The sequence below is a fragment of the Cibotium barometz genome, chromosome 53 (genome assembly GCF_041138505.1).
Source record: "Cibotium barometz isolate CiBa-2024 chromosome 53, ASM4113850v1, whole genome shotgun sequence".
Lineage (NCBI taxonomy): Eukaryota > Viridiplantae > Streptophyta > Polypodiopsida > Cyatheales > Cibotiaceae > Cibotium > Cibotium barometz.
The window spans coordinates 35542421-35553255 of NC_141098.1; the positions used below are offsets into that span (position 1 = coordinate 35542421).

The window sequence follows — 10835 nt, forward strand, 5'->3', positions numbered from 1 at the left end:
GAAGATCTAACAAAACCATCTTCACAAGCTCAAAATATAGAAAAAATTCCAACATGTATAATCTCTTCCATGAGCAACTGTCAATAGCTAACAATGTTCATGAATTGTTTTAAAAAATTAGATATTTTTAATGACATGCCATACATGACTTATCTTGATGTCATTAAGGAAGGGGACCCTTGTCTTAGATCCCAATTATTGTGTATGAAGCTCTGGTGCAAATCTCCACCTTTGATCTTACTAGCCCTTAAGACCTACACTGGGAGCAGTCACACCCATGGAGGAAGTTTCTTGAAACAAGCCATATCTAGCTTACCAACCTATATAAAGTGTGAAAGAATATGTGGAGTAGAGCCAAAGATCTACGGCTACCTATAGAAAGTGTGAAAGAATATGTGGAGTAAAGCTAAAGATCTACGGCTACCTATAGAAAGTATGAAAGAATATGTGGAGTAAAGCCAAAGATCTATGGCTACCTATGTCCAAGCAAACCCAATTATGCAATCCCCACCTTACTGTTTTAATGGATGTGCAGATAATGGCCTTCATGGTAGAGTATTCCTTTGAGAAATGGAAGAATAAGTATCCTAGAGAAAGCAAACAAAGGAGGATACAATGTGCCAAGCTGTTATCATGATAAGCTATCTGAAGATATGACGAGTGATCATCAAGGAATTATCTATTTTACATCACTTTGTAAATTTTGTCCACATGAGTGGTTTTTTATTTAATGTAGGTCATGTAGACTTTGCCTTGGTTTCAATATGGACTAAATACAAAGAAGATTTGATTACTTTATAAAATATTTTTCCAATGTAACCGTGGAGTAAGATTTGTCACTCCCCCCACAAAGCACACATTCATATGCAAAGTTGTAATTAATAATCCACATCTCTATGAATTTTTTTGAGCTAGATGGTGGTAAATAATAACATTTTATTGAGATAATGTAACATCCAAGTCACATACAACATTGTTTTTTGTTGGCACATGATACTTTGCTTAGGTAATGCTAGTATAGAGAACATATAATTTGTAACATTGTTTGTGGCTATTCTAATCGTCGTAGATATTCAATCAAAGTAACTCATGAAATCTTTAATTTTTTACTCACTTCTTATTGTAATGTATGTAATAAAAATATAATTATGCACCTTTGAGCTTGAATGTATAGTTTTTTGTAAGCTTGTTAACACATACAAATTTAGGCTTTGAGACTTTACAATGTTCATGTTTTCGAAGATTCATGGCTTTTTGGCTAAACAATATACAAATTGTAGAATGTTTACCCACAGTAATTAATGCCACAATAATGTGGCATTAATTTAGGTACTAGCTACCATGTTTGGTTTTTAAGAACTTGTGTGACAACAATTACATGTGGGGGTGAGGTGGTAACGCCTTTCTTCCCACAAATCTTACATTGGTTCTAAATTATGTTTTTTTGTGGATGGTGAGAGGGTATTACTTCTCCCTTCAACTCATAAAACTCTATATGGTGTCGAACACTAATTAAAACTAACTCCCATATTGTACCTTGGTCATATGTTATATTTCTTCATCCAATTTCTATAACATGATGATACCTTGGACATAGCTCTATGTTTAGTTTACTTGTTTTTTACAATTCTTCAACGCCTTGGGTAATTACAAATTTCTAATGCAAGGTCTGTGTTTAGTGTACTTGTCGATCATGAACTTTCAAATACTTTTGGTAATGTAAATTTCTAAGGCAACAGGTCTAGTCAAGTGGGTTGTTAAATTCTACACACACACACACACACACACACACAAAAGGGGGGTTCGAGTGGGTGTGACTACATGACATGTAGCTCATTTTACCACGTTGAGGGGAGGCCACAAGGTTATGAAGGCACATAGGTGGCACCTAGCTTCTATTTCTTTATTCGATTTATGAAAGAAAGCAACAAACTACCTTAACGACATACATGCCTTGCTTCTACGTGTATGAGTGTAATAAATATATGAAAAGAATTTAAATTATGGCTTTGTCTTTGATTGAGTGTAGTAATGCACCTCTCATGATGGAAGAGACCAATTGGGTTCAAATATCATTTCTTTTCATCGCACTCCTGTATGCTTTGTAAAAACAAGGGATACTCTTGAATGATGGTCACAAGAAGATGTGAAATACAAGGACATCCTCTCATGTTGCATTCATGTTTGTCCAAAGGGAGAACATGCGAAATAAATTCTCATACAAACCTCTTCTTTAAAAGCACATGCTTGCTGTGAAGTGAAGCAATCATCCAAATTTTTTCTTATTTAAACAAGCATTGATGTCAAATCTTGACTTCATCACACTTCTCTAAACCTTCAACACCTCTTTTACTTACACCTTTCTTTTCCCAACAAACATTTAACACGATGCAAAGTTGAGATCCCCATGCTCGAACAAGTATTAAAAAAAAGAATACGGATGACATGATATATATTGAAACTTGTTCTCCCCCAAACTTGCAAACATGAATATGAACTTGAAGTAAATATCCATAGAAAGGATATGGGATGCTAGTTAGTTCAAATGATTTGGTGGTCAAGTATTCATAAGGGGAGGACAATAATCAAACTTCTTGAAAATTAGGTAGGCTATCCACTTTGAGTATAGAGAGAGATTAACATGCACTTTAAGTATATAGAGATTAACATGCATAATTATTATGCTCAACACATGACATATACTTTAGTTTCTTCTCACCTTGTAGAATGATTAAGGTGACACTCAAAATATGCAAATATACATATTGGTTTAGACAATGCTCACTAACATCCCTTTTTCCAGACTCAATAGGGACTAAATCCTTATGTAGAAATTGTTTGAAACCACCCTAGATTTGTTTGTAAGGAAGGCACAAGATGGAGGGACTAAATCCTTATGTAGAAATTGTTTGAAACCAACCTAGATTTGTCTGTAAGGAAGGCACAAGATGGAGATGAAGGAAGTGGTTGGAGTTTGAGAAGAACCAACACAAGATGGAGATGAAGGAAGTGGTTGGAGTTTGAGAAGAACCAACACAAGTTGAAATCAAATATAAGCGTTTAGTTGTATAAGGATGCTAAAGAAGGGAAAGCTGCACTTTAATATGTGAGAACTTACTTTGGAAAGGATATATGAGATGACACATAAAGTCTTTAGAGGGGAAGAAAAAAATTATGGGTGAATTTTTTTAGTGAGGGTAAGAAAAAACAAGAGTGTGATGTTTAAACCTCAAGATATAAAGACCTTGTTGTTCACTAAAAGAGAGGACGATAAACAAAAATAAGACAACTAACATGTAGGGAGAACTTGTCCCCTCCAGCTCCAGCTATAGGAGTACCTTACTTTAATGGATTTTTGTTCTCATCATGAGCCGTTAGAGTTGTAGCTATCTTTTTCTTTAGTTCATGCTTTGTAATGAAAAGTTGTAATCATGTTCTTTTCTTTTTTTTTACAGTCATCGAATGGTTGGGAATTCAAGCTGATAGAGTAACTAATGGAGTTTCTCTTGACCAAAAGCCTAGGCAAGGAAGTTGCCAAGGAAGCTATGATTGGGAGAGACCCACTTAGGCCAATATATGGCCAAGATTGAGCAGTTGTTGAAAGCAAATCTAATGTACAAACAAAAATGTGGTGGGTGCATGAGGCCTAACACTCCCACAACCTACACATATGTGTAAGAATGTGATGGGTGCCTTAACACCTACACCATATGAACATAAGATGTTGAAAAGGAGAGCAAATTATGCAAGGTTTACTTGAGTAAATGGTTTGATAGAATTCTTCTGTGTTGGGGGAGGCCAGAATAAATGGAGACAGCCTAGCTTGCATTTTAAATGACTGTGCCCTCCTTTGGTCGTCATCACCCTCATCATCTTCCCCTCCCTCTCCCCCCTCTCTCTCTCTCTCTCTCTCTCTCGTGCCTCGAGCCTCGCATAGATGTGGGCTTTTCCCCATCGCATACAAAAGCAGTTTTTCTAGCGGTTTCTTCCCCCCCTGTACCATTGCTCGACTCGGAGTGGCCGATCTGCAGTGCACCCTCTGCTCGGACTAGCGCCCTCCAGCCCTCATTTCCACCTTAATCCATGGTCGTCTGTGTCTCTCTCTGTACTGCGCACTCGCAAACACCTCTTTAATGGGTCCTTACTGGGCGCCGCAGTGGGGCTTGTCTGGCAGTTTGAACCGTTCAAACATAGATCGGATTTCGGCAAAGAAAGGAAGGATTTGGTGAGATCACTAGCCCAGCGCTGGATTTTGCTGAGATGCTATGGGAATCTGCTACGGGAAGAACCTATCATCAGTTCAGGAAGTGAAGCACAGTGAGGGAAACCCTAATTCAGCCCTAGAAAACCCTAATTCAGTAGCAGAAACCCTAACGGTAGAGCCAACAGCTACAGCGACAGGGGGAGCTCCATCGTCTACTAGGTTACCACCGAAATCTCCATACAGGGCGTCGCCATACAGGGCTTCACCTTTCCGCTCCCCGTTCCGATCTTCCAACGGAACCTCGCCTGCCAATGGGACACCGGGGCGGTTTTTCAAACGGCCTTTCCCGCCGCCATCTCCCGCCAAGCACATCCAGGCCGCCCTAGCCAAGCGCTTCGGGACAGCCAAGCCCAAAGAGGGGCCCATCCCCGAAGGCCAGGAGCTCGAGAAGCCCCTCGACAAGAGCTTCGGATACTCCAAGAGCTTCAACCTCAAGTATGAGCTTGGCCAGGAAGTCGGACGTGGGCACTTTGGTCACACCTGCCTCGCCAAGATCAAGAAGGGTGACCTCAAAGGACTTTCTGTTGCAGTCAAGGTCATTTCCAAAGCAAAGGTAACCTTCACAACTCTCCATTATCTTCTCATCAATAGATATCAGATGCTCCAGTGCGTGTTTGCTGTGTTTTGCAATTGACAATCACTGGTTTTCCAATGCCCTGGTGGTCTTTCCAACTGAAATTCAAAGTTTCTTAGCATTCTTACCATGCTTCTAATTGGTAGGTTTTCCAACTGAAATTCAGAGGTTCTTAGCATTCTTACCATGCCTCATCAGACGCCCAAAAGGCATGGCTATATCATGTTCTCATCAGATGAACCCTATGTCCATCTGATGTCCACATGCTTTTGTCAACTTATGACAGATGTTCATAGCATGCCTACCATGCTGATAATGGGTCTTCTTCAAAGAAAGGGCAGATCAGGCTATCCCTTGTCAGCTAGTACTTACTAGCTTGCCATGCCCCAGTGAGCTTTCAACCGAGGATAGTAAGCTGCAGCAGCTTACCATGCTCTACTAGATCTCATGTTGATGGCCAAGAGCATTCTTACTATACCCAATGAAATTTTGAACTGGGAATTAGAAGTGCAAAGTGTGCACCTGTGCCCTGGTGGTTTTTTAATATATATAAAGACATGCTTTTCCCATCCAGTTGTGGCTTTTCCAGCTCTCAATCCTTTTTTTTATGAGAGGTTTAAAAGCAGGTTACCCACAAAAAATCAGAAGTTCAAAGCATATACTCAGGAGGCTTGCTTATTATGCCCGAAGTGTGTCCTGCTCAAAGCAAAGGTAAATGACCCATCCTTCATCATTGCAGACATTATTAAATGTCTAAATCATGCTTATCATTCCGGTAGTGACTTTCCCAATGGACTCTTGAAGCTTGAAGCATTCCTACCATGCCTAGTGGGTTTCCTAAATTTGTGGTTACCATGTCCTAGTCGTGCTGTAAATCTCATTTTCAATAGCCCCTCAAAGGCAAAGCTTTTTTGTCAACCTTTCAAGCGGTAGTGGTTAACTTACCTGAAGAGACACAAGTCCAAAGTGTGCTTACAGTGCTGGATAGTTACTGGATAAGTTCTGCTCAACTTTATCTGACCTCAGAGTGAGCAATTCAAAGCATGTTTACCCTGCCCTAGTTGTTACATGACATTTCAAATTATACAAGAAGCTAAGGTAATCTATGAATCAGTAATTTTATCAGGATTTTGGTGCTTGACCTTTGATATTTATTTGGCTCTCTTGAAAAGGACTTCACGTGGATGGAAGCTTTAACTGCTTAAATGCTACAATCTATTTGTTGGCAGGCCGGGGCGCTGCCACTTGGCACCTATAATAATATAATTAATCTCACAAGAAGAAAGCTACATATTATTTGTGGTAGGCTCCGCTTTGAGAGGTTTCTGATGCACTTCTGTGATGTTTCAGATGACCACTGCCATATCAATTGAGGATGTTAGGAGAGAGGTCAAAATATTGAAAGCACTGACTGGGCATCACAATCTGGTCAAGTTCTATGATGCTTGCGAGGATAGCACAAATGTGTACATAGTGATGGAGTAAGCTACTCTCAATATTCGAAGTAATGGGAAAAAATGGAGTGTATATTCTAGTTTTTTTTTTTTTGGAGAGTTCATCGCTTTTTCACTTGGCTTTCAATGTATATTGAATTTGTTTTAGATGTTTATATTGGCAGGTTGTGTGAGGGGGGTGAGCTACTAGATCGGATACTGGCAAGGTCTGTTTACATTACCAGCTGTGGAAGCTCTCAAGCCCTTTACCTTGGATCTTTTCAAAAGTATATAACTGTGTATGGTTAGGCTTCACAAGAAACGCTATTGTGCTCTAGGTGTAGGTGCTTTTTGTCTCTTATGTCAAGAAAAGTAGATCCTCAAATTATCCCATATTTGAATCTCTGAACTGTTCTTTACCCTCATGTTGGCAGAGGTGGGAAGTATCCTGAAGAAGATGCGAAAGTGGTGGTAGTACAAATTCTTAACATAGTGGCCTTTTGCCATCTTCAAGGTGTTGTGCATCGTGATCTCAAACCCGAGGTATTTTTAAATTACTGAACATTCTCCTGATTGATAAGTTCCATGCATGACAAAAGCTTTTATAGGGACTGTTTCTATGCTTGCTCTTGAGCAACTGGAGTCTGATAGTATTGACATCACATCATCATATTGTGTCTTAGTCTGCTTCCCTTTGTTGTCACATGCAGAATTTTTTATTTACCACAAAGGAGGAAGATGCACAGCTCAAGGCAATTGATTTCGGGCTATCAGATTTTGTTAGACCAGGTAATTCGGTGTTTTTAAAAAGAACGCATGTGGGAATCATACTTGCTATTCTGTAAGTTGAGGCAGAGGTTGGATCTCAGGATACTGAGTGTGGCAAGCATGTATGTGTCTCTTTTGTTTGGTATCTTGAATGCACAACCAATGGACAGATGAGAGGCTCAATGATATTGTTGGAAGCGCTTACTATGTGGCCCCGGAGGTCCTGCATCGGTCATACAGCATGGAAGCAGACGTTTGGAGTATTGGCGTCATAACCTACATTCTACTATGTGGAAGCCGGCCGTTTTGGGCACGTACAGAATCAGGGATATTCAGATCTGTGCTAAAGTCTGCTCCTAGTTTTGATGAGGCACCATGGCCTTCTGTCTCAGCAGAGGCAAAGGATTTTGTAAAGCGGCTTCTAAACAAAGATCGTCATAAAAGAATGACTGCTGCTCAGGCACTGGGTAAGTATGTTCTGGTAGTATCCTAAAATTTGAGCTTGTGGTTCAAGTTTTTCATTAGCTAAAAGAATGACTGCTGCTTAGGCACTGGATAAGTATGCTCTTGTAGTATTCTATAGATGAACGTTTGGTTCAAGTTATTGATTAGCTTATGTTGGCATCTGTGCTCTATCAGCTCATCCTTGGATACGCGGGGAACAGATTATTCCTCTTGATATATTGGTCTACAGACTGGTGAAGTCATACCTTAGATCATCCTCCTTAAGGCGAGCAGCATTGAAGGTGAGCTCAATTTGACTGTATCAGCAGAGATTTATAATTCAGAATGTCTATTTCACTTTATGACCACCCTCATCCACATCTTCCATGGCAGTAAGAGTGCATTCAAGCCACCTCCAAGGCCTTTGAAGAATGGAGGGTTGCTTTTCATTGCATTTAAAGCCCCGAATCATTTCTTTCCTGACTTTTACTTAACTCGTACCAGCATCTTATGTCTGCGCATAACTTAGGGACAGGAAAAAGCTGATGTTCTCCTCTGGTTTCCAGGTTTTTTCCTTCAAACAAGCAAACCTATATGCATCTTTCTTCATGGTAGGTTAGAGTAATGAGCCGGTCATCCTGGGTTTGCACCCTGATGGCGAGCTGTTGAGGAGTCACGTGTCATAGCAAGTCCCCTCATCCATTGCCATACTTCAGGGGTTTTGAACAATTTAAGGGGGATACCCCTTTACGTGAACAATGTCTCTGTAGGGAACTGTTATGTTGTCCTAGGACACTTAAAGCAGGTTAATGGGTAGGAAGTAAGGGTGCGTAGTTGACACATTGCAGCTGGTGTCATTGATGTTGTGGTGACTGCACATGCTTTGCCTTTCCCTTGGCTTGACTGTTTTATATGTTTAAGAACAATTTCACTTCTTTACTTCTTGTGAATTTTAAGACCTGCAGTCAAATCAATGTTCTGATGTCATCTTGCCTTGGAGAGGACTGCTGGCGCTTCCCACTAGGGCCACTAGTATCACTGGAGTCTTTGTTTTTAGATGTAGTAGGAGCACTATTATCACCGGAGGCAAAACGTCTTTAGATGTAGTAGCTCTCAATGTTGTGGACTTGTTCTTAAGTCCACTACCTTTCTAGTTGTGACCTTGGCCTTAGTTTCCAGGCTTGGGATCTTTAATTACCTTGTATATAACCATGAGATGCCTTGCTTTAACTATAATATAGTCGGTGGCCCATAACATCTGGATGGCTTGACTGTATCCAGGAATGTTTTATGTAAGCAGTTGTCCATAATTCTTTCTACATTTTGCAGGCATTGGCAAAGACTTTGTCTGAAGACGATTTATTCTATTTACGAGCCGAATTTTTGCTCTTAGAACCCACAAAAAATGGTCGATTATCATTGGAGAACTTCAAGTCGGTGAGTCAGAGCTAGATCCCCCTTCAGAATAACAATAAAAGTAGATGCATTTGCGGTAGTATAATCTTGTAATCAGCTAGTTGACAAGCTACTATCTTGTAATTGAGAGTCTTTTCTATCTACTGGTTTTGCTTGCTGTTGGTGTATACAGGCCTTGACCAAACATGCTACCGAGGCGATGAAGGAGTCCCGGATGTTTGATATGATAACAGCTGTATGTGCTCTCTCTCTCTCTCTCTCTCTCTCTCTCTCTCTCTCATTCTGTTGTTGAGCTATTTTTAATACATGGGCTTTCTATGGTGAACAGATAGATGCACTTCAGTTCAAGAAGATGGATTTTGAAGAGTTCTGTGCAGCGGCCACGAGCGTCCCTCAGCTTGAGGCACAGGAAAATTGGGAAAGGCAGGCACGCACTGCATATCAGATCTTCGACAGAGAAGCCAATCGGGTCGTGGTAATAGAAGATCTTGCTCGGGTATGTGCATAAGATTTGCAGGGTGCTATGGGATTGTCTTTTGCATTGTTGCGAATGTGAATCTTGTCGCATCAGGTTCTTAGAGTAAGGCATTTGGTTGAGCAGGAACTTGGCATCCCTCCTACAGTTCCGGCGCATGTTATTCTGCATGATTGGATTAGACATAGTGATGGGAAGTTGAGCTTCTTCGGGTTCACAAATCTACTGCGGGGGATGCCACCCCGTGCTGGCTCTAAAGTTCATCATGGCAAGTAGCCCTTTCCACTTAAGGGAGACATATAATGAAGTTTTTGGCATTCAATGCAGCTTGATTGGACTCGGGGCAATGATTTCACAAGGAGGCTGTTTCTCAGAACAGCTTGCTTTAGAATGCAGGAATAATGCCAAAGGTATTTGGCCAAGATATTTGTGCTCTGTATAGGTGGGAGTCCATGAAAGAAAAAGTGTGGCATGCACGCAGAATGAGGCTTCACAAAAAGCTCTAACATTGTCGGAAGATTTTTCTTCAATTCATTAATGCTCCCAGCAGGCTTAGAAATCTTTCTGGGACATTTTTCTCTCCTAGAATGCCTATGAAGGCAGTTCAGTATTGTAATGTTCTCACCATAAAATGGATTGTCTGGATGACTTAGACAACGATGTTCTCCAAAGTAAAATGTTGTTAATTCAAAATCTTTTTTCTGATGCCATATCTAGTCTCCATCATATCTTGTGTGTGCCATCTAAGCTCTCATCTCGGTAGTGCACCTCGGGCCATCAGCGAAAAAATTGTAGGATATCACTTGCGTGCATATCTACTTACATTGGGGTAAGTGTGTTTCCTTGGATGGGATGACATTATTATCTACTTTGTTAATATGTAAATTTAGGCAATGTTTTTTTGTAAAGAGGTAATTTGTATGGTGTCTTGACATGCAGATGATCGATGATTTGTCACTAATCATGAGTTGTAGGTGAGCTTGCAATACATGTAGATTGCCATGAACTTTGAAAGTGCAGATGACATGCTAATTGATGGTGTTGAGGTAGCACTGCATTTGCAAAGGGATTATTATCACTGCACCCTGCTTAATTGCTCGCTGCAGTCTGGTCTCTGAATTCTGTAGTGCTGTAACTTCTATTCCTTTTCAGATTGTTTTGACTTGCATTTCAATGCCTCTCGAGATTTCCCGACTCTGTTTAGGGAGAGAAAGAGAGCATAGCTTTTCAAGAGATTGAAAAAGTTATAACTTGGACAGTAACAAGTTGCTTATAATAACTCTTAAGCTATGCTATATTGTTATCATTCTTCTCAAGAAAATGAAAAAAAGGCAGTCAAATCATGTGAGCAGTACTCCCTTGCAGATTGTAGATGGGCTTTGCAAGAATGGAGACTGAGATATACAAATCCTTTCACAGGCATTCACACTAAAATTTGTTATAATGCAAACAAGACCTTCT

The 10835-nt window shown here is 40.3% G+C and overlaps 1 protein-coding gene across 1 annotated transcript; it reads left to right on the top strand.

The window, feature by feature from the left end:
• The first annotated feature begins 3520 nt into the window (after window positions 1–3520).
• Window positions 3521–10084, top strand: LOC147608567 (CDPK-related kinase 5-like). Its single transcript, XM_086789072.1, has 11 exons — window positions 3521–4817; window positions 6189–6319; window positions 6457–6498; window positions 6706–6814; window positions 6982–7060; window positions 7210–7506; window positions 7679–7785; window positions 8813–8920; window positions 9072–9134; window positions 9228–9395; window positions 9501–10084. Exons 1-11 carry the CDS (start codon window positions 4266–4268, stop codon window positions 9648–9650), a joined length of 1806 nt encoding a protein of 601 aa, XP_086645198.1. The 5' UTR covers window positions 3521–4265; the 3' UTR covers window positions 9651–10084.
• Window positions 10085–10835: the final 751 nt, after the last annotated feature.